Source organism: Carassius carassius, chromosome 24 (assembly GCF_963082965.1).
Source record: "Carassius carassius chromosome 24, fCarCar2.1, whole genome shotgun sequence".
Classification (NCBI taxonomy): Eukaryota; Metazoa; Chordata; class Actinopteri; order Cypriniformes; family Cyprinidae; genus Carassius; species Carassius carassius.
The window spans coordinates 14,148,307-14,172,269 of record NC_081778.1 but is presented as its reverse complement, the minus strand read 5'-3'; the positions used below and the strand labels follow the sequence as shown (position 1 = coordinate 14,172,269).

The 23,963-nt window shown below is 36.1% G+C and overlaps 2 protein-coding genes across 3 annotated transcripts in view; both read left to right on the top strand.

Annotated features, from left to right (window-relative positions):
• Positions 1-10,506, top strand: part of LOC132102864 (DEP domain-containing mTOR-interacting protein-like) — a 38,757-nt gene extending 28,251 nt beyond the window's left edge. For both annotated transcript variants that reach the window (XM_059507558.1, XM_059507557.1), the window contains 4 exons: positions 2,381-2,518; positions 6,522-6,592; positions 7,027-7,131; positions 9,884-10,506. In XM_059507558.1, coding sequence (XP_059363541.1) covers positions 2,381-2,518; positions 6,522-6,592; positions 7,027-7,131; positions 9,884-10,012 — 443 coding nt within the window. In that variant the 3' untranslated portion in view covers positions 10,013-10,506. The remainder of the gene's footprint in view (positions 1-2,380; positions 2,519-6,521; positions 6,593-7,026; positions 7,132-9,883) is intronic.
• Positions 10,507-16,065: 5,559 nt separating this feature from the next.
• Positions 16,066-23,963, top strand: part of LOC132102863 (collagen alpha-1(XIV) chain-like) — a 100,375-nt gene continuing 92,477 nt past the window's right edge. Inside the window, exons 1-3 of the mRNA XM_059507556.1 lie at positions 16,066-16,371; positions 17,683-17,803; positions 21,704-21,820. Of these exons, the coding sequence (XP_059363539.1) occupies positions 17,716-17,803; positions 21,704-21,820 (205 nt within the window). The 5' untranslated portion in view covers positions 16,066-16,371; positions 17,683-17,715. The remainder of the gene's footprint in view (positions 16,372-17,682; positions 17,804-21,703; positions 21,821-23,963) is intronic.

Below are 23,963 nucleotides of genomic sequence, written 5' to 3'. Positions count from 1 at the left end.
ATTCAATGATAAATTCAAGTTTTATAACTGCCAATCAGGTAGATTAGTGAACAACACTTTTTATTTTTTACTGCATGTTTTGATGACTATATAATAAGTTTTTTTTTTCTAATGAAAGTATAATTAGTTTATAAATTAGTTCTTATTATTTATAATTTCACAATATTACTCAAAATAAATAAAATATTGAAAAAAATATAGATTTTCTTATTTATATTTATAGATTTATTGAGTTATATACTAAAATAAAAATGTATAACTATATAATAAAATTGTAAATAAATAAGTCACTTTTAGTTGACCAATGATTAGCCATTTATTTAACTGATGTTTAAAAAGACATGCATTTCTAAGAATAAATGAACATTAAATATTTTGATAATTTCTACATGTTATTTATTTGTATTAACATATTAATTTCTTTCTTCACATTCTAATTTGAAATCGCACTCAAAGTTAATCAAGTAACATTTTTTCTTAGTTATAAAAATGTGAAGAGTGGTAGTGTTAATGTCTAACATATGTTTGTTTTGTAGGGCTGTGAATCTTTGGGTAGGCAGCAATTCGATTCGATTCACGATTCATAGGTTTTCGATTCAAGAATGATTTTTGCAAATTTAGAACGATTTGATTGCATTCACAGGATTATTTAAATGTTTCCCCTAAATTCTTTAAATGCTTAGTCAGGGGGCAAATTACACAGCAGCCTTTATGGCCATAGGTTAGAAAAAAACTTTTGTCCATTGTTATAAACCGATGCTAGTTTATGTCATATGTAAAAATGTATGTAAACCAAGATTCAAAAAAGATCTTTAAAAGTATTATGTATCAGCTAACATTTTGTCACACCAGGGGCATAGCCATCATTTCACAAGTGACAAATGTCAAATACAATCATTTTATGTATGTAGCCTATGTATTATCATCATTATTATTATTATCATTATTTTATTTATTTTTTTTACAATAAATTCTCTTCTTTTTTTATTATTTTTAATTTGCTGTTAGAACTCAAATACACTGCTTGACAATAATCATTTGTAATTGATCATTTTTTCCTAATGGCAATTTTATGATTGTTTTATATAGGCTACTACATTTAATTAGCTATTATTTCAATTTTCTGAACAGAATAAGGTAGAAAATATACTTTATAGTTTCTGTACTGTAATAAACGATGTCAATTAGCACTGCATCATTCATAAATTTTATTAATTTGTGTTTTTTTTCTCAATCTTTCATCAGTTTATTCTGCTTTTATTCAGTTTAGCTGCAGATATAGCCTGGCACGTATATGAAAGCAAGATCACTTCTCTTTTCAATGTTCACAAAATAAAATGCTATAGTAGTTATTTTACTGTTCCTCTCCATCAGCGAATGATGATTTTGAGAGAAAACATGCCTGATGTCTGTTTGCTAAAGCAACGAATGCTACTTTCATGCATCTGATTATCAGATAAACCTTGCGCTCTTATTTCGAGGTCGTTGTTAATGCTGTGGTTATTTTTTTTATTTTATTCTGTTCATAAGCATTGTTAAAACACATTTATCATTCAATGGAACTGTGCGTGTGCTTTAGACACTTACATTTCTGCTCCATCCATGCAATAAATACGCAGATTTCAACTGCTCAGGTAACAGCGTTGGTTAGAAGCAGAGAGCCATTGACAAACTACAGAAAAGTAAAGCTACTTCACTTTAGTATTTCTGGCCAGGAGTTAGAACATCACACATCAGCAGCGTCAGAGACAAACGGAGCGCGAGCGAAATCCTGTGACAGTCACAGACGGTAACTGTGGAGCGCGTGAAGGATGGATGCGAGGCACGAACACTGTTCAAGGTCTCCATTAATTTTGTACGTGTAGTAATTTAATGTGTATATATTTAGAAAGCATTGAATCACTATAGGAATTGCGTTTCATTCGATTCTTAGTGTTTTAAATCGATTACTGTCCGAGATCGGCGATTCACGATTCAAAAATCATGTTTCAAGATCGATGCATATGAATCGTCAGGGTTTGTAATCAATGCATTGAGAAAACGAGTGAATCGTTACACCCCTACTGTTTTGATAGCTAAATAGTTATAAACATGTAGGTATGTGCTTTATTTGATGCTTTTTGACATAAAATACATCTATGTTAAAAGGAGAACACTAACAGATGTTAGGCCTTCGTCTGAATTGTTATTTCAGTTCGTAAATGCACACAAAATTGATTTTTTCATTCCATAACCTTATCTACACTGCATTTGAATGATATTTCGAGCTGGGAGAAGTGTTGCCTGTATATTTTAACTGATCACTGTTCTCTCTCTCACTTCCTCTTATCAAGTCTCTATCTAACCTTATTTCTGTCTTTCTCAATCTCCTTCCCCTCAGTAAGTCCCACTAAAGAGATAAAGTTGGTGTCAGCGATACGGCGGAGCAGTATGAGCAGTAGTTGTGGCAGCAATGGCTACTATAGCAGTAGCCCCACTCTCAGCAGCAGCCCCCCTGTGCTCTGCAACCCAAAGTCTGGTAAGAAAAGCCCCCTTATGTGCTCAAACACCCCATATATATCAACTTATCTGAGTATTTCAAAACAAAAAATTATGCACATCATCTTTAAGTAGGCAAATCAGGTCAGTTTTGATTTCTTGCTGCCTTGATGCTTTCCTGACCTTCACGTTTACACTTTAGCACCTATTTTTACACCATCTCTGCTCTCTTTTTATGGTGAAATGGCCCTACTTTTTATAGAACCAAAACACTGTGCATTTGTCAAGCCGCAGACGACTTACGGAGATTCCATAACCACATGCTGCTCTTTGTGGGAAATGAAGAATTGCCAAGGGTTGCTTTAGCTTTCTCAAGGATTTGTTACTGTTCCTTAAACAGAACACATTGTATAGAGCGTGTCCTATATCTGCTGCAGATATCGTAGATGTCTACTGTGTTTCTAAAGTGCTCCGTGGGTGGGTCAGAAGGTTGTGGGTTTGTGTGCTTTCGGGCCATAAAGCCACATCAGCTAGTTCTCCCCCTGTTTTCTTTGGCCTTCCTCCACTGTAATTGTGTTTGTTGACAGTAATTCTAAGAGGCGTCGACCATGTAGTTTCCATGAACTTTTTCACCCCTCTTAAAGAGATTCTCCTTGTTAACATGTATCAGATGAATTAGATTATATTCAAAATAGTTCACACAGTAGATCAATAGCTCAGAATTTCCTTGGTATTTTAGTAGTGTGGTCATATTTACCATTGCTCTCCGAAATTTTTGGGGAAATCCAATCATTTCAGGAGAAATCTGCAGGAGTTTCAATGTTTGGGCAAGAAGTTCCCCACAGAGATTTCACATGTTCAGGTTGGTCGTGCAAATTGGATACTTTGACGAACAGAAAGCTGGTTTGTTTTAAAAAGTGATTGCTGTATGAGTGATTCGACACTATTGCTACTCGACAGTGGACCTTTTTCACCTGAATTTGACTAATATGTCTGCAGCTTAACAGTTGAGAGCCTTGTTCTACAGTTACACATTAAAGGCCAAAGTATGCTTCACTTTTTTTATGTAGCGTATACATATATATTCAAGCACATAGCCTTTCAAAATTAACAGAAGAGGTTAAATAATCTAAGATCTAAATTATTATTCTTTGTTATACTACAGAGCTGTTGAATGCTAAGGTGTGCAATTATTTTCTGAGAAAAGGTCTTGACCGCCTTTCATGTCCATATCACTCCGTCAAATGATTACTGTTGTTTCAAAGGTCCTTACAGCCTAAAACAGCAAAATAACCAAACCCCACAATGACATTGACCAAGCAATTTATGGAAAGCACATGCTGTCTTTTTCCCAATCTCTCTCCCATGCGATAGCACACACATACAGTACAGACACACCAAACAGAAATGAGTTGTTCGCATTGCTCTGATCATTTTATCAATAAAATATATATAAACTAAAAAACTACAGAATACAGACTAGCGAGGTAATAAAATCTGTTCTTGAAACAGATGAACTTACAGTTTCGCTATTAGTAGAGACGCTGCTGCCGAACACTGTTGAGATGCACAAATTCACAGAGGTGAGTCTCTCTCTCTCTCTCTCTCTCTCTCTCTCTCTCTCTCTAATAACTTAATTATTAACTCCATTAGTCTGCTATCAACGGCTCAAGCCTCCATTACTAAGTCTAAAATTCTGAAGCGTAGCAGGTGTAAGAAATTGGTTCTACACGCAAGAGTGTTTTAAGGACAAAAACCCTGACGAATGTCTTGAAATGCATCATCTGAACAGTGTCTTTAGGTTTGGTAACCGTAGTTTAAGTGACAAAATTGACTTTGGTCCGTTGAATTATTAGACAATGGCCGTATCACCATCTCAGATGTGCGTTATGTCCTAATAATTCCCATAATCAATCACTAATAAATAATTTTTTCCTCCACCAAATCTCTTAAAGTATGGTACCAGTAGAACAATGCCATTTGACACAAAGCACGAGTGTGTTGATTGGATGCTTTCAGTAGGCTTCTGTATATAATATTTATAATATAAAATTTCTCCCTTTGTGCTTATCCAGAAAAAAATATATATATTATTTCAGCTTCAGCAATGAGTAAATGATGACAGACAGCAATCCCTTTATCTCACATTATATTGAAGCTCCTTTCACAGTGAATGAGAGTGAACGATTACTTGATGATGTTGTCTATCACTGCCCAGTGACTACAAATAAAAAATAACTAGAACTGATTGTAAAATACATTTACTCTTTACCCTAATTTTACTATATCTCAATATGTTTTATCCATCTCTTTCTCCCAGTCTGGGTGAATGTTTGTGTGTGAAGTAGTAAACTATCTGACCCATGAAAACTGTCGAGCTGAGAACTTTTAACAATAGAAGTACACGAGTTGTGTGTGTGTGTGTGTGTGTGAGAGAGAGCCTGGCAAGAACACATCGTCCGTTTCAGGAAAAGCGAGAAGCACAGCCAACAGGCAGAGAGACAGAAAAACATTTTATACACCCAAACTCAGGCTCCTCCTTCTCTTCAGCCACCAAATTAGAACATTGGCCTCCATGGTGATCAAAGGCAAGTCTGAAGCATGCCCGGAATGAAGCATTCCACACCTAGCACATGACTCAGCCTTCACTTTACCACAACACAGCTCCCGCTCCCACTCTGCACTGCCCCGGTACGGTGTGGCCCATTGTTAAAACCAAACCTGTTTTTTGTCCAACAACAACACAGACCCATAATGCAATCTGTCATCAGAGTAGTCAGCATTGGAACATGTTGTACATTTTGAATGTGTAAGGGAAATAGGTTGCTTTTCCAAATGTTGTGTTCTTTGCTTGTGTGTGTCTGTTTTTTCAACATGAAACAATGGTGTGTAAAGAGACTAGCATGTTCTGGGTTTGGCAGGGCTGTTGCCTGTCTCTGATTGGTCAAATTTCTCATCCAATCCTGGGATTACTGAGCTCTTCTCCCAAAATGGATGAGGCCAAAATGAAAAAGGCAATAAGAGAGAACAGGTGAAACCGAGTGAGGCCCGATAAATCTACTTATACATTTTTTGTTGGCATGTTATTATACATATTCTCTCTCTCTTTCTCTCTCTTTCACACACACACACACACACACACACACACACACACACACACTCATAATTCTTTCTCCCTGTGTTATAAAGGATGTGGCATTGTGTGTGAAAGGTTTCAGGCAAGTACAGAGTGACTATAGCTCGTAGTCAAGAAAATAGATGGCCTTGTGCTCCATAAATGCACACATACAGTGAATATTCTTTAAAAGGATAGCTCACCCTAAAACAAATACCTGTCCTTGTTTACTCACCCTAATATCATTCTTATTCGTTATTCATTCTAATTGATATTTTTGCCATTTAATTGTTTTGCCTTTAAATGATCATCTCTATCAAGACCCAAACTTGACAAATGCACAAAAATGAGTTTCAAAGTTAACTTGAATTAAATATTTTAACCATATTTTCTTATATTATTACAGTTTAATTATTCATTTTGATTTCTAAATTTAGATGATTAATAGTGATTCTTTTAAGTTTTTAACAAAAACAATATATCTATTTTTCTTTTATAAAACTTAAAATTGTCCATGTAAATATGATCAGAGATCAACATACAAGTTTCTTTTTGCTATTGATACTAACTTGTTTACTGAGGGATGCAAGGCAATAAAAAATGGTTTTAGATTTAGTTTTAGGCAATAGTTTTAGAAATAAGCCAATAAAGTAAATAATAAATGATTTGATCAAAAATACAGTAATATTGTAAAACAGTATTACAATTGAAAATAACTGTTTCTATTTTAATAGAGTTTAAAATGAGGGATTATGGACTGCAGTATTACTCAGTAAAGTGATGAATTAGTAGTGATTCAAACTCATTGTTGCAGTGAATAGATCAACCTGATTCTTTGATGCTGTGTGCTAGTCACATGATGTTTTACTCTCATGAAAATGGGCCTAGAGTTCATGACTGAGGAACATTGTGTGTATATTATTTACAGTGCTGAAGAGACAAGTGAGCCCAGAGGAACTTCAGGCTCCTGGTGGAGTTTACATAAAGAAGGCATTCACAGTAAGTCACTCACACACACACATTCATGCCAAATGTGCTCAGGCTCCAAGCTCTAATTGCATAATTTACTAGGTTTGGTTCTGAGAAAGTTCCGAACTAAAAATAGCAAGAGGAAGTTTTTCCTCAGATGCATGTGGTGATGATTCTAATCCTCAACTGGATCAACAGGAAAATTCAAGTGCAATTTAGAAGCCTTTGAAACTTTATACTCTGTCTTCAGCTGTCATATACCTAACTGTGACTAGTCATGAATTAATAATCAGTTGCATCCACTGATAGTTCTGTTTAAAATCAGTGCTGAATGCAATATGCACAACACCACCATATTTTAACCATATTGCTCCACCACTGCAGCACTGGCATTTGAATTGTTTTAAAATGACCAAATATATACACAGTCTTAAGTTAATGTGCTTGGATGTATCTGTTTGCAGATTGTGGGAGATGCAGTGGGCTGGGGATTCGTGGTGAGAGGAAGTAAACCCTGCTACATCCAGGCAGTGGACCCCGGCGGACCCGCTGCAGCTGTGGGAATGAGGGTATGGTAGTCATCCTGCAACCAATGAGCCAATAATTATTTTCAAGTTATGTCCAATAACCAATAAATGGACACAACCCACGCCGATGGCTCTTAAAGGGATAGTTCATACAAAAATGAAAATTTGCTGTTAATTTACTCGACTTTCTTCAGTAATACACAAATGATGATTTTTAGCAGGACCCATGGTCCTTGGTTATTTGTAATATGCAAGTCAGTGGGTGCCATCACTTTGAAAGTCAAGAAAAAATAGGTACAGGAATACAGAGCTGGGAATATTACTTACTTATTGTAGTCCATTACTGATTCCAAATGACTTGATAAAAATTAAAGTTACATTATACATGTAGTATTAGGTAATATAATCAGACTACTTTTTGATCACTTTTGATCAAACTCATTTATCACAGTGATTTAAATAGGGTCATGTTGTACCATATGTACAACCCGAATTCCGGAAAAGTTGGGACGTTTTTTAAATTTTAATAAAATGAAAACTAAAGGAATTTCAAATCACATGAGCCAATATTTTATTCACAATAGAACATAGATAACATAGCAAATGTTTAAACTGAGAAATTTTACACTTTTATCCACTTAATTAGCTCATTTAAAATTTAATGCCTGCTACAGGTCTAAAAAAAGTTGGCACGGGGGCAACAAATGGCTAAAAAAGCAAGCAGTTTTGAAAAGATTCAGCTGGGAGAACATCTAGTGATTAATTAAGTTAATTGATATCAGGTCTGTAACATGATTAGCTATAAAAGCTTTGTCTTAGAGAAGCAGAGTCTCTCAGAAGTAAAGATGGGCAGAGGCCCTCCAATCTGTGAAAGACTGCGTAAAAAAAATTGTGGAAAACTTTAAAAACAATGTTCCTCAACGTCAAATTGCACAGGCTTTGCAAATCTCATCATCTACAGTGCATAACATCATCAAAAGATTCAGAGAAACTGGAGAAATCTCTGTGCGTAAGGGACAAGGCCGGAGACCTTTATTGGATGCCCGTGGTCTTCGGGCTCTCAGACGACACTGCATCACTCATCGGCATGATTGTGTCAATGACATTACTAAATGGGCCCAGGAATACTTTCAGAAACCACTGTCGGTAAACACAATCCGCCGTCCCATCAGCAGATGCCAACTAAAGCTCTATCATGCAAAAAGGAAGCCATATGTGAACATGGTCCAGAAGCGCCGTCGTGTCCTGTGGGCCAAGGCTCATTTAAAATGGACTATTTCAAAGTGGAATAGTGTTTTATGGTCAGACGAGTCCAAATATGACATTCTTGTTGGAAATCACGGCCGCCGTGTCCTCCGGGCTAAAGAGGAGGGAGACCTTCCAGCATGTTATCAGCGTTCAGTTCAAAAGCCAGCATCTCTGATGGTATGGGGGTGCATAAGTGCATATGGTATGGGCAGCTTGCATGTTTTGGAAGGCTCTGTGAATGCTGAAAGGTATATAAAGGTTTTAGAGCAACATATGCTTCCCTCCAAACAACGTCTATTTCAGGGAAGGCCTTGTTTATTTCAGCAGGACAATGCAAAACCACATACTGCAGCTATAACAACATCTTTCACCTATAGAGAACATTTGGCGCATCATTAAACGAAAAATACGTCAAAGACGACCACGAACTCTTCAGCAGCTGGAAATCTATAGAAGGCAAGAATGGGACCAAATTCCAACAGCAAAACTCCAGCAACTCATAGCCTCAATGCCCAGACGTCTTCAAACTGTTTTGAAAAGAAAAGGAGATGCTACACCATGGTAAACATGCCCCGTCCCAACTATTTTGAGACCTGTAGCAGAAATCAAAATTGAAATGAGCTCATTTTGTGCATAAAATTGTAAACTTTCTCAGTTTAAACATTTGCTATGTTATCTATGTTCTATTGTGAATAAAATATTGGCTCATGTGATTTGAAAGTCTTTTAGTTTTCATTTTATTAAAATTTAAAAAACGTCCAAACTTTTCCGGAACTCGGGTTGTATATTAAAATACAAAGAGTATGAAAAATATATTCCATTCGTTGTAATTAAAAACATGAAATGCACTAAACGTTACATTACGTCAAGGTTTCCCAGACTGGGGTTCGTAAAGGAACTGAATGGAGGTTTGTGAGTTTAATAAAAAGCTAATAATTAATCAAATAAAATCATTTTAAATAACAAATCAAAATGAAACACTTACTATAAAATGTTATATTTTATTTGTTTACCTGCATGTCATGTGACCGTTAACCAACGCCAGAGAACCGTGAACATGCAAATTTGATACTTATTAAAAAAACATTTTTTTAATCTCAGGGGTACTTCAAGTAAATATATTAGGGTAAAAAATGTCTGTGAATACCTGCATTACATGTAAAAAAGAAATAATGTGAATTTGTGCATTTAAAAGACAAAAGCCTTCCAAAAACATAATACATGGTTAAATAACTCACTGAGTGATAATTCAAATAAAAATGAATGTGTTCTTCAGTATTTAATGCATGCAAGAATTTATTCTGATTAAAATGTAATTTAATGTAATTCCAAATTCCAAATTTTGGAATCTTAATACATAATCCAGATTAATACCCAGTTCTGCAGGTGTAACACACAATTAACACAAAATTAACACATCATATATGTGGTTTATATGCTCTATATCCATTATGTTGTTTTCCAGCACTCGTGTCTTTATCAAAGTACAAAAAGGGTGTATCGAGAGTAGGCGATCATTACAGTTTACTCATTCTCATCTCTGCAGGTGTGTCAGTTTGTGGTGGCGGTTAATGGACTGAATGTGCTGAATCTGGACTACAGGACTGTCAGCAACCTTGTCCTCACTGGCCCCAAAACAGTGTTCATGGAGGTCATGGAGGAAGCAGAATACTGAAGACCAGCTCACAACAGCTCTTAAGTGTTTCTGTTCTTCTCTATCTCTTTTTTTCTTTGCTGGACTTTCTTCAGTGGGTCAGTGTTCTGTTCAGTGGAATGTTCAGAGAAGTGAACTCTTGATTCCGTTCATCATTTCGATTCAAACCATTAGCATGACACTAATCCATGCTTTGAAATCCGTGCCTCCCATTGGCTCCTCATTGACTGTTACGGGTCCATATCAGTTAAGACTGTAACTGGACAGATTATATGGGAAAAGCAGCTGCCAAATATCATTTTTAACTGAACTGAAGAATTTAAAACACTCTTGTTAGGTTTGCAGAAACAGTGCCAAACTAATATATGTGAGCCATTCAGGTGAGTGCACAATTCAGGGCTCTTTTATGACTGTTTCATCATTTCACGTTTAAGCTGTGAGATTTGGAGAGTAAAGGAATACCACATTGTATCAGGTATTTTTTGACTTTGGTTAATTAATGGCATCACTTTGTGTTGTTAGTTTTAAATAACTCTTTCATAATCCCTGTCTTGGTTGCCGGGATTTAGTAAAATAATATATATTGACATCCATTCAAATGCAGGGGACAGCCAACAACAGCACTTACGGACCTTAAGTGAAACTTGAGAGTGAATGTTTAAAACGCTTCGCACATCTGAAAGATGCTGTTGTACTGTAACTCATGTCTTGTTTTAAAAATATCTTGTTAAAGTAGTTTAAAGTTTCTGTCTTTTGTCTAAGTGCCATCAAAAAGGCAAGCAGTTAACTGTATAACGCTAATATTATATGACATCATTGAAAATATAATATTATAAAAGAGTTACGGCAGAAATGTTGTTTTACTTTACACAAGTTTGAGAATGCAGACAATTTAATAATGTGCGTTATTATTCCGGATGTGTTTTTGCTACTAACCAGCTTAGTGATTATCTTCAAACCTTTAAACCCTTGGTCCACTTTGACAGAGGTTGATATGAAAGACAAAAGTGGCCTAAAAACGCTAATTATGTATTGTGGTCACGATCAGAGACATTTAGGAACACAACAATGCTCAAAACAGAGTTGTGTGTCTAGTCTGCTTTCACGTACTTGTGTAGAGTAATTTTTGGGTCTTACTGTTTTAACCTTAAAACTTACTGCCATGGAAAATTTAGAAAAGTCATGTAGTGTTTATAGAGTAAATCAGTCGATAAGACTATGGAGTCACTCACCAAATTATGTAACTAGTTTAAGAAATACATTTGTAATTCTAAGGATTTTTTAGAGAAATTGGAAATATACAGTAGTGCTGTATATGCAAACTCATATATGCATGTGTATTGTACAAAGCCGGCATCTGTAAGAATGAAGACATGACAAAACATGTCTATAATGTGCTCATACAAGGTTGCTTATTGTGCAATTGTACTCATTTGTATCAATGAGAATGATAAACAACAGTCACATGACTTTTGTTTTTATTAGAAGTAAGCTAGAATCGTCTGCCTTAATGACATGTATTGTGCTGCTAATTTTGACTGATGGTCATGTAACATGATAAAGTCCTCTTTTAAAGACAGTATAGATGAAGATTTTGGGGGTGATAATGACAATCAGCATCAAGGTAGTTTGTTAAATACTGGGCCAGATACATTATGTGCCACAACTTCCTCACTGCCGGAAGTCTGAGCTAATCTAATGTTGCTATAGTTCTTCTATCTTCTGTTCGGAAATAGAATAAAAAGGAGAGTTTCATCCAAAACTGAGTTCACTGCAGCTGAGTTTAATGCACATGTGTCTGTTTAAAAGGATAGTTCACTCCCCCCCAAAATACAAAAAATTGTCATCATTTGCTCAACGTCAAGTTGTTCCAAACCCTGTATGGGTTTCTTTCTTCTGTTGAACACAAAAGAAGATATTTTGAAGAATGTTTGTAACCGAACAATTCAATGGCTGAAGGAAACTGTTTGGTACAAGTTATTTATAAAGGTTTGGAACAAATGAGGGTAAGTAAATGATGACAGAATTTTCATTTTTGGGGCAAACCATTCTGAGTATGCTCATGGTACCATAGTATTTCATTGTGCAGCTCTAAATCATGATTAATGTGTGTTTTCATTAAATGTTTATTAAACGCCTTGATGTAAAAGTTTTGAAAGTCTTCTGTGTCTTGTTTTTAAAACCACATTATTCATATCAGTAATCTTTCTCTCTCTTTTAGTGATAAAACCTCAAATATTCCTAGAATGTACTGTATCAAACGGTTTACCACATGTATTCATAACCAGAGATAACCGTGTCTTCCCACAGGCGCTTTCTGTACAGAGATGACGTAATGCTGTTGACATCCTGAATTATTTAGGTTTACTAGTGCCACCTGTTGGTTAACGAGACTTACTATACTGCGTATTTTTATTCATTTTCGAGCTCTAAACTTGTAGGTAAATGTACAGTTTACTGTTAGATATTTTAATCTCAAAAGGTTTTTATTATTTTTTTATTTTCATCGGTTTAGCCCCAGGATTATTCTGGGTAACAGTAGACCCATAATTGATTGTAAAGTTTTTTGTCGTATCGCTAGAGGGCAGTGTTACTCTTTGCCCCGTCTGATACGACATTCATTTCACTTTAATTCTGTTGTTTTAAAACTGAAAGTTGAAATAATGATCGTCAGCAGCCAGAACAATGTCAAGATGACATTCCTTTAAACAACTGACTTTCCGTGTAATCTTTTTGTTAACGCCGCGGTATAAATGTTCCACATTTTTGCATTTACACATGCTTCCTAACTGATGCAATGCGCATTTCCAATTCTGTTTTAGTATATGCATCTTACCTGTTGTCTGGATGAAACATAATTTAACCACATTAATTTTCCCTCCCTTTTCCTTCAAGCAAAGCCTAAATTTGCTCTGGCTGTAAGGAGTAGACAAAGTAAGTTGTGAGTGTTGAAAGGAGGATCTTGGGTAATTTCCTGCACACTAAATGAGATAAGAGCACACAAACAGACATTTAACCTCTGTCTTAAGTCAACCACCCTTTGCTGAGGCTGTAACCTGGGTTTAATAAGTAATACTGCGTTCATTTTTCCCCTCTACTCATTAAGTAGCCTATCTAATTTTCTTAATTAATCAAATCTGTCAGGATAAGAACATAAAGATTTACAAGATGTGATAAGAACAGAAAAAAAAAATCATGATTATTAGTTAAATTAATTTAAGGGGTGACTACAAGCTATGTGATAGAACAGAAGTTCATTGTTAAACTGCAGAAATGTAGTTGAAGTGATTAAAGTGTTTCAGAACAGCCTTATTTTGTCTGTGTAAGTGACCATGCAAAGGTTTATGTCCTAAAGCAATGCTCTGCTGCTGATTCCCAGAAGGGAGTCTAGATGTTTTCTTAGTTCAATAGGCCACACACTTCAGTGACAGCTGATGAATCTTATCAGATGCAAATGACTCCTTCCTTGATAATCCCTCAGTTCCACTCCAAAGCTCTGACCAACATATTTAAATATATATATATATATATATATATATATATATATATATATATATATATATATATATATATATATATATATCCCTTGCTTTCCCAGGGAACTGAACCCACGACCTTGGTGTTGCTCTACTGTTTGAGCTACAGGAAAGTCTGTATGTATCAATTTCTAAATTTTGACTTACATACGTTGCCGTTACACTCAGGCCTATACAGGCCACATACCCCTTGTGCTTTTATGAGCATAGAACATATAGCCCAGCTCTTTTAACAAGATATCACTGTTGAACAGTGCAGTTGTGTGCACTGATTACCTTCACAGACGGTGTGTGGAAAATATTAACCTTTTGTGTTAATAATGAATCTTTTTTGAAACCTCCTCATGGGTGAATCACAGTGAGTTGAGAGGACTGGGCAAATCTTACAAATAACAATTGCCCCTCAAGGGCATGGCTCATCAGCCCCTTCATATTATTCAAAAGAGTCTAGAAACCTACCAGATTTATATGAATATGCAACCTTTTGCAGTATTCCATGTCCTTCCCAGTTTGCTAAGGGGTGCCATATTAAATAAACACTGAGACAGACATATTCACTTTATGGATCCAAAATTTTGGCTACTGAAATTTCAAAGATCGATATGCACTGGAATAATCCATGCAACGGCAGTGACCTCTGTGAAGCCTCTGAGAATATTTGTTCTCTTTATTCCTAAAGACATTCGATCATCTTTGAGAGGTGTGTCCATTTTGTTTCCATGTGCATCTCTACAATTCAATCCGTCCAAACACGGTTTGTGTGTGTATGTGTGTGTGTGTGTGTGTGTGTGTGAAAACTGCCTTTATGTGCAAGGGTGCATCTGCTTGTCTACGTGAACTGCTTTTTCCTGCATCCCCAGGGTCTCGCAGACTCATGCTTTGCCGTATCCCACGGTTAATTAGAAGTCGCTGAGTAATATAAGGTTCCTTTGGAGCCTTCTGAATGAACCCACTGATTAGCCCACAATGCCTCATTACTCTCTGCCATGTCATTTGGGAATAAGCCATTCAGAGTTAAAGAGCTTACAGTCACTGCATCTTGGCATCCAGGTGTCACTGCTCCAGTCCCCCGCTGACTGTACATTGAAGTTGATAAATACTGTATACGCTGCAAGCTGGGCTGCTTTCAATGAGCCATTTATTCTGTGAAGAAGTTTTTGAAAGTTTATAAGACTCTCTTCAAAATCGAAATGTCCTCTTTCTTTTGAAGGATGGATTTGTGATAAATTCCTGCACTTTAATGCTCAGCAATAAGCAAGAGTACAAGACTTAGTTTAACACACTTAATGCACTTTTGAAACACATTTGCATATTGTTATTGGCTGTGAATTTATATTTTCCAATCATATTTGTTTGCACTGAAGTCAACAATGTGAACATAAACATATAGTACATTTGCTGAACCCTCAGAAGCATGGTGGAGGATCGTACGGTGGGGTTTGATGAACCCTTGATCTTCTCTGTAATATATTTACTCATCAGATGTGTCATGCAAATGAAGCAGTTCATTCAGACTGCAAATCTGTGGTCTCGTGGGAAGTGCTGCCAGTGAGATGGCCCATGGCAATCAAATAATGAATAATAACAGTCATATATTCTTTCATCCCCATAATCAAGCAGAATGTGGAAGAAATGTTGGGTCATGCAGAGAACATTGCGCCCTGGATTCTGTCCAATCAGCAACCTCCAAAAAAAAGAAACATCTCACATACAGTCTCACAAATCTTTCACATCTCCTTCTTTCAACACGCCTTGTGTACATCTAGATAGCTTTGTTCTCTGCTCAACTTGAACTGATATAAGAAGGTGCAGGTGTTACTGAAAGGATAAAAAGTTCTTCCAAAAGGTGTTTAGAAGCTCTTCTCAGTGTGTTAGGAGAGATAGGAAAGCGAACAAAGAAATACAATACGATGATCATTATAAAATACAGGTACTTCCAAAGAGAATGGAAGCGCAAATTGTTTTGAGATATTGAGGCTTTTTACATTGAAACTGATAGCTGAACGCAGTGTGCAATTATGGAGTTGAAAGTTCTGCCTCGCCAAATTAAGGTTTGAAGTCCCTAGCAAAAAGTTTAAAAGCGTCTGTGAATAGCCTTTATATATATATATATATATATATATATATATATATATATATATATATATATATATATATATATATATATATATATATATATATATATATATATATATATATATATATATATATATATATATATATATATATATATATATATGATCATTTGTCACTTTATCAACACATATCACACACACACACACGCACACGAATAATTATTAAGATAGTTGCGAAGTTGACGCGAAGCCTCAGATAATACTGACAAAAAAATATTTTGAAATGTAGAAATGCACTGAATAGTTGTGCACACTGACTCGTTCAATTATTTTTGCTTGGTAAAATATAATTAGGCAGTGTCATAACAGTCAATTTAATCATCCATCGCTCTGGTGTAGGCGTTATGATTATTCATTAGCCTACAGTTAAATATGGCTTTCTTCCCCGCGCTGAACAGCCTTCATGTAACGCGAGGCAGTATTTGAGAAGGGCTCTTGATTGCCGTGAGATCATTCGTCTTCTGTCCAGCGGCTGCAATTGGTCGCATGAACGTTTTCCCCCCCCAGACTCAAGACGAAAGGATGAAATGAGGCACAGAGCTGAAGAGCTGAAGGAATGGGCGAATAAAGACAGACGAAAGAGCGCTGTGAGCCATCTGACTGACGCCACGACAAGATCCGAGTGAAGTCTGACCATCACGAGACGAGACGCGCGAATTCGGATCACATTTAGATCAAGCGGATTTCATTGAATTGAATGGTTTGAAAGGTAAGACTGCTGTCGGATTCCGTCTCTTACTCTCGCTCAATTCCATTATCTGATATGCGTTTGTTAAAACATCAGTGCGAGATAACTATTCATGATAAAGTCTAGAAAATATTATGCAATATATTTTTGACTGTTTTGCTATACTTTCTTTGTATTATACATTCTCTTGAATTTATCTAAGAATATTTAAAGTATAATTTTGCAAACCCATTTTTGTTCCCGTACACAATAAACTTTAAAGTGTGTTTAACACACACACACACACACACACACACACACACACACACACACACACACACACACACACACACACACACACACACACACACACACAAATTAGAAACAATTATAAAATAGTTTATATAGATAAGTGTTTTCTATTATTATTTTTATTTTTGCTCCTACAATATTCTATCTAAATGAAAAAAGGGAAAAAACAACAAAACAAAAACCCTTTGGGATGTCCCAGACACCACCGGTGAAGAATATTCTTGTATCCTACATCTATTTTTAAATTTAGTGCGTTTCATCTTTACTGTGCTGTTGAGAATAGAAATGATCCAAGGTGAACGCTTGATGTTTATTTCAGGATTCAGCATTCAGTAGCAGGTGAAACAGAGAGAGGGAGAGAGATAGAGAGAGAGAGAGAGCCATGCAAGTGAATTCAACCATGCGTTGTGGGCTTGTTAAAAAGGCTTTTCTTTTAGTACAAATAGTTGACTGTAACATCAACTATTTGTGCTTAGATCCTTAATAGCATGCTTTTTAAAATCTTATTTTACAGTATAAAGCTTGCTTTGAGACAAATTACAAGTGAGATGCTTTGATGGACAGCCATGTTTACTTAAACAATATTCCATTTATAATGGCATATGGCCAGGGCTACAACAACAACAATATGTAGAGAGAGAGAGAGAGAGAGAGAGAGAGAGAGAAGCCACCTGAGGAAAAACTGACTTATTGAACTACATACCATAGTCTGCAGCTAACCAATATAATCTCTTGACCCTAATTTAGACCACTGTTTAAGTAAGTTAAGTGGGGGTGCCCTCTTGAACAAGCCCGGGCGGCTTCTAAACACACTTCAGCCTTTTTATCCGACATGAATGACAGGAGCTGTAGTGGCCTGCATGTTCTCAGGAACAACAATGGTCCTCGGGAAGCACTTCTCACTGGCTGTCCATTAAAACTCAAAAAAGTCTTTACTGTTCTTGACCCGCAGAGACTTTCGTCCCTCCCTCTCTGTTTCCGAAATCCCCCTGAGGCTACACAGCTTCAGTGAATTCACTTTCTGCTTCACTCCCTCCGTAGGTGCAGGGCAAGCATCACTCACACGCTATAAGGATGCGGGTGTCGGGATCGAGAATTAAGCTGTGGTGTCCGCTTATCGTGCTGGCACTGATTCAGTTTCTTACCCCTGTTTCGGCTCAAGGTAATTGCTGTCTTCATGGTTTTGAATTGGTATTTGCTCTGGTTTATTGGCATTTGTGTGGTTGTGTAAAATATAAGACGATGTCCTATTCATTCAGTGCATAATTTAGTCATTTGATGGCAACGGCTGGGTTACATTTGATTGTGCTTGAAACAAAAATAAACATTTGACCCTCCATGCACCTTCACGTCTCCTAAGAGGACTCATTTCAGTGTAATGCCTCTCAGTAAGAAGGTAAAAAGAGATAATGCGAGTCTTGAGGATTTTAGATGGGATAGAGATGTGGAAAAGCATTTAGTCTAACATCACAGAGGACCACAATGATAATATCCCTCAAGGCAGTTTAAAGGCTTAATTGCTTGGAAGGAGTTTTAAATTCCTCTCCGGCCCTGGAGTGAAGGTGGAGCCTGGACCATCGTCTGGAGTGGGAGGTTCTGCCTGGATGACAAAGTTCGGATTATTCTCTGAATTTTTTGCATTCTCTCTTCTTCCCTGACCAACACTTGTGTGATGGGCATGTGCAGTCTTTAAATTTATGCCATCTAGACAGGTTCCTTTCATTCCTCAAATGAAACGAAATATTCCTTTAACAGAAAACATTGCACAGTGTTTGTGGGTACTTGAGAAGTTGGAGTGAAAATGATTGCAAATGCTGACAATTCCCTGTTGTGATGAATGAATGGGAAGAAGCAGTCAGTGATACAAAGCGGTGTGATGAGACATTGTGAAAGCGTTTTGGAAGGGTCTGTATTGTGTGCGTGATGAAGTTGTGTGGAAATGAAACTAAAGAACTGAAGGTCAACGTTAAACAAGCTGTCTGAAACTCTCAAGCAGTCAAACGCACAATTCAATTCACATTCACGGTTTTAAGCAGCACATCTCATTACAAAACCTTTAACTTCGTACTTTGTCTAGATAATGTATTTTTACACATTGGTGAGATGGGAAATGTAGCCAAGTCTCCCAGGTTTTCGTTTGGTCCTGAATAATTCCTGCTGCAATCATCTAATTCATATCCAGCAGAGTTAGATGATTGTAAAGTGCAGAATGTTTCTGACTGTTTCCGCTAAGTAGGCATTAATATTTTAATTCCTTCAACAACGATCTTTGAGTTTGTGGAAAATAAACGTTCCAAACAGGTACGGAGCCTTCTGGCAGGTGAGTAATTGGAAGCACGGTGATAAAAGGATGCAATGGATTTTGGAGTAAGAACTCTGTGAGTGTCTTCAGAAGGATGAAAGATAACCACATCAAAGGCCTGTGGATTTGTGGGTGTGAGTTTCTAATTTACAGACACAGGACCTCCTGCTTATATTTCTCTCGTTTCAAGTTACAAGTCAGCACTTGTCACCCTTTAACCACCGTTGTTCTTTACCTCCCCCTCAATCTCTACAGGAGTCTATTTGGCACAAAACCTTTAATCGCCGAAAGCCAGGAGTCGTGGATACCTAGGTGTGCTAAGACCGTGTTCGTAGGACTATTTTATGAAACTGTCATGATACCGCTTCCAGATATCTGGTGTTTTTTCATGCTGATGAATGTGTTGTGTTCTTCTTCATTATTCATGGTTTGTGAGCAGGGTTTTAGCATCTCAACATTGTTGGAATTACTTTCTGAGTATTTAACATTCATTTTTCATCTCTGTCATGATTTGCAGTACTGAGCTGGAACAACAACACACTTTTCCTCTCTAAACCCGTGGTTACTTTATACGCTGTTGATATGTTGTGAAAAATGTTCCAATGCAGACAGCAAGCAGTTTTGGCCCAGATCCGGCCCACATCTGGCCCGCGTGAAATCCAAGCGGGCCAGATGTACGCGGTTCTGGGCCGAAACTGCTTGCTGTCTAGGAAATTCTCTGGCTGGATCTATGTCAGTACTCATTTCATCCAACTCACGTGAATGACTTAAGAATTTTCACTGACGCTTTCTATGAATGGAGTACACTTTGGTGTCTTTTCATATACTGTACTCTTTTTTTTGTGAACTATTACATATAATAATTATTAGATAATTTAGATTAGATTTTAATTCAACAATTACATTCATACAAAAATGCCATTTTGGACGTTACTGATATGCAGCTCATTGTTGAAGGAAACTATTTTAATTATTATTTTTAATAAAGCATCATTCCAAAGGTTGTGGTCATAAGATTTTTTTTTAATGCTTTTTGAAAGAAGTCTCTAGGGCTAGGCTGAATTCATTTGATAAAAAATATTGTAAAAACATTAATATTGTGAAACATTATTACAATTAAAAAAAGTATTTTTTATTTACTCATGTGATCACTATTTTTTTACAGCCACTATTCCAGTCTTAGGTGTCACATTATTCTTCAGAAATTGTTTTAAAATGCTCATGAAATATTTTGTACTACTATCAATGTTGAAAAACAGTTGTGCTAATAAACATTCCTTTGTAACGTGTTATAGATTTGATCAGGATTATTTGATAAATGTAAAGTTGAGAAGAACAGTATTTATTTATTTTAATGCATCTTTGTTGAATAAAAGTATTACTATCTTAAAAAAAAAAAAAGGACCCACATTTTGGAATGGTCATTCATTTAGTGATTAATATTAGTGATTTGTCATTTTAATTTAGCTGTTCCATCCATACATCCTTAAATCAATGAATGATTGAATAAATAAATAGTTAAATTGTGACACCAAAAAATAAAAGAACAAAAAAAAAAAGAAAATAAGCTATACTTTGGACCATATCCATAGCATGGTGTAAAATTAATATTTGTTAAGCTCAACCATTCAATCCTGTTATCCAGTTTATTTTAAGAAAAGATCAAGCTAAAAGTTTTCTTGAATTCATGGGAGATATAAGTTAACCACTCATAAACAACTGGTCCCAAACCTCCTAGTCCTTAGTGAGTAACAGATTCATTTAGCCTAATCTTTCAACCTTGATTCCTGCTGGGTATTTTCCATGGAACACAGAAGCACTGAAACTTGTTCCTATACACACTGATTGATGGAAATGAATCGTAGTTCCCCAAAGACATATATTGGACAGAGAGGTGTGGGTGTCCAATCTGTCCATGAGAAGGGAGATGTTCACCCCACAGGAAACCCAGCAGTGTCCCGTTCCTCAGGTTGGTGCACCTAGATCAGTTGTATGTCTTATCTCTGTCTCCTAAATGCCTTGTTCCCAATAGTATTGACCTCTGGGTTTTATTCTTACATATTTTCCTTTTCTGTTTGTGCCAACATGGTTTCTTCATATATACTTTATAGCACCTCGGTTTCTTTCTCTGGGCAGAACTGTGGCATGCGAACAACATAAGGACAGAGAAACACTGATTAACCAGTGTTTCATTAACTCAGATGGGATGTGTGATGTTTGGCTGTGCTGGTTTCTCATAGGTCTAATACACAACAACTGATTATGGGTCAGAAGCATTTGTTTACTTCTGTAGAATTGTTTTAGGATTGAATGATGAGGGACAACCCCTAATCAGTTGTTCATGGCTATAGATACTCATAAACTGAAGTAATACGCCTGTCTTCCTTTTGAACCTTACTTAGCCGAAACTCTTCGGAGCTTTAAAAGTCACATTCTCTTCTTAATTATCTTGTAATTTTTGTAAGTTTTTTAACAAGACAGTAACTCTCTGTTCATGATTTTATGTGCATTACATCGAATGGACAATTAAATAATAATATTAAATCACCTTACATTTCCTAATGTTAAATAACTTACAGATGATTATATCCTTAAATTGGACATAGCTATAAACAAAAGAATGAGAATATGACTTAAAACATGCCTTTCCTCGGATTTCTATCCAAGTATAATTTAAAATCTCATTTGAAAAATATTTGAAATATTTATTAGATCATATTTTTCACATTTTCAGCTAATAATTCCATTCTTTCCTTGCAGTTCCAGCTCCGAGGAGACTTCGATTTAAAGTTCTGAGTGCAGGCAGGCTACTTGTCTCATGGAAGGAACCAAAAGGAGAATACGATGGCTACAAATTTATATATAATACTGAACCAGGTAAGAAGCAATGACAATAAAACAGTGTTTTTTTTATTTTGTTTCTTATGCTGTCAGTCAAAATTAATAAATGTAGTGGTACTATATTGTATGCTTACAAGTTTGCCTTCTGTTAATCTGTTATTAATGATATACAGTCTCTGTTTTATTCCCCTTTGAGCCTCATTTTTTCTCTAAATGCATGCAGATGTAGTGTCAGACTTCCCTCTGTGAGCTTCAGCAGGTGTATTTGTTAACCTTGCCGGATCAGAAGGACTCCTTGTTTCTTTACATATTTGACAATAGTCCTTGTCTGGGGGTTTGAGACGGCTCCTGATAACACATAAACAGCCAAGGTCACTCTCTGGTTTTATGAAGACCAGGTGCACTGGCCATCAGTTCTGTAAACTCACCCCTTTGTTAAACACGTCCAAACTTGTTTTTTTCTTAGAGCACATTCCAGAGCCCTGTGTATTTTAGGTCTGGGGCCATAGAATAGATATTCATCAGTCGTTTCAGATGTTCCCAACAGATGGGAAAAGCACTCATTTCAATTATAGCAGCTCATTTGGTGTGTTTCTATGTGCAAAGTGGCATTAATAGGCATGGTAATTCTCTCTATTGGCCAGAATTGAGGTGTTGAAGTGATGGAACAGGGTTGGATGGGAACAGGTGATAGTTTGCATCAGAGCGGGTCAATGCGACTCTTTTGTGATTGAGGTGAGGAATATTTGGCTGCGGTACCTGGTCAGAATCTAGGAGGTCAGATAGAGGTTACTGTCTGATCCAGCTGCTTGTATTTATGGTATCTGATGTCAGCTTTGCAAAGGTCCAAATCTCACAGCAACACTGGCATCCTTAAAAAGGGCTGCAAACCAAAAAATGGCAACGCTCCTAAAATGTAACATATTACAACAAAATGAATGTTTTAGTTGAAAACGTTTGTTTTATTCAGTTTATGTACTGATTTGCAGCATAAATGCATTAATGTCCAATTTAAATATTTAAAAATATATTTTTCCTTTATCCAGGAGACTGGATGCATGGATGTTAAAAGAGGCTGACAGCATAAAATCACCTCTCATTACTAAAATGACTGATCAGAATGAATTTTCAAATGACGTAACATGGTTTGCTTCCATCCAAATTAATATACTGCACAACTAATAACTGTCAGAGATTCAAGTTAATCAGCTTTCAGTTTCATCTTACTGAATCATCAAGCCTGCTAGTATTTAAGATATCAAGTAAAGAGAAACAAATAAAATGTAACAAAATTATTGATTTAATTAATGAGGGATCTCAAAATAAGTGAGGCTTAATGACAGGCCATTTATAGCTGTACCAAACTGAAGAAATGGAGGCTGGAGTTTTTCTAAACATAGAGTATGTAGATTGACTAGAGCTGTGCATGCATGTGTAAATGTTTAAAATGATCATAGTCAAGATTTGTTCCGTTGATTTACTATATTAGCAATTGTTGTGTTATTGATAAGAGAGATTATATTGTGTCATTAATCATCACGCCTTTGAACCTGCTGCAGTCTTTTATAGGTTTGATCAATATTAATTTACATACCATCCTCTCTGAAAATGTATCTGGACAGCGGTGGAAATTAAGTTATATGAGCTTAGATGATTTAGTTGTACTTGGTTTTAATTTGTTACAACTTGATGCTGTAATTCTAGTGAAAATTGTATTTGCCTCAATTAAATATCACTCTGTGGTCTTGTAATCATAATAACCGTTCCCGGTTTATTTTTGCACAAATATAAAAAATGATTCATATAAATAATAATTATACATAAATTATACAATTATACATATATTATTATTAAATAATAATAATAATAATATAAAAAAATGAATGAGTTTTTTTGTTGTTGTGTATGTTCAGCAATAGGAGTGTTCAAAAATGAAAACAGAATAAGTTATAATATTTTGCACTGAGGAGCACAAATTGATTTCACATCTATTTTTAGATGTAACTATAGCCCTTTGCTCCACTCTTTCTAAAAATCAAAGTGGGAAGGGAGATATTTTCACTTGCGACAAACTGATTCTGTCTTTTGGTCTCATTTAAACAAATGAGAATTGGAGAGCTTTGATGTTGTCTCGAGAACCAGTGACAGTTCGCTGTCTACAGCAATCTTTTCTTTGAAG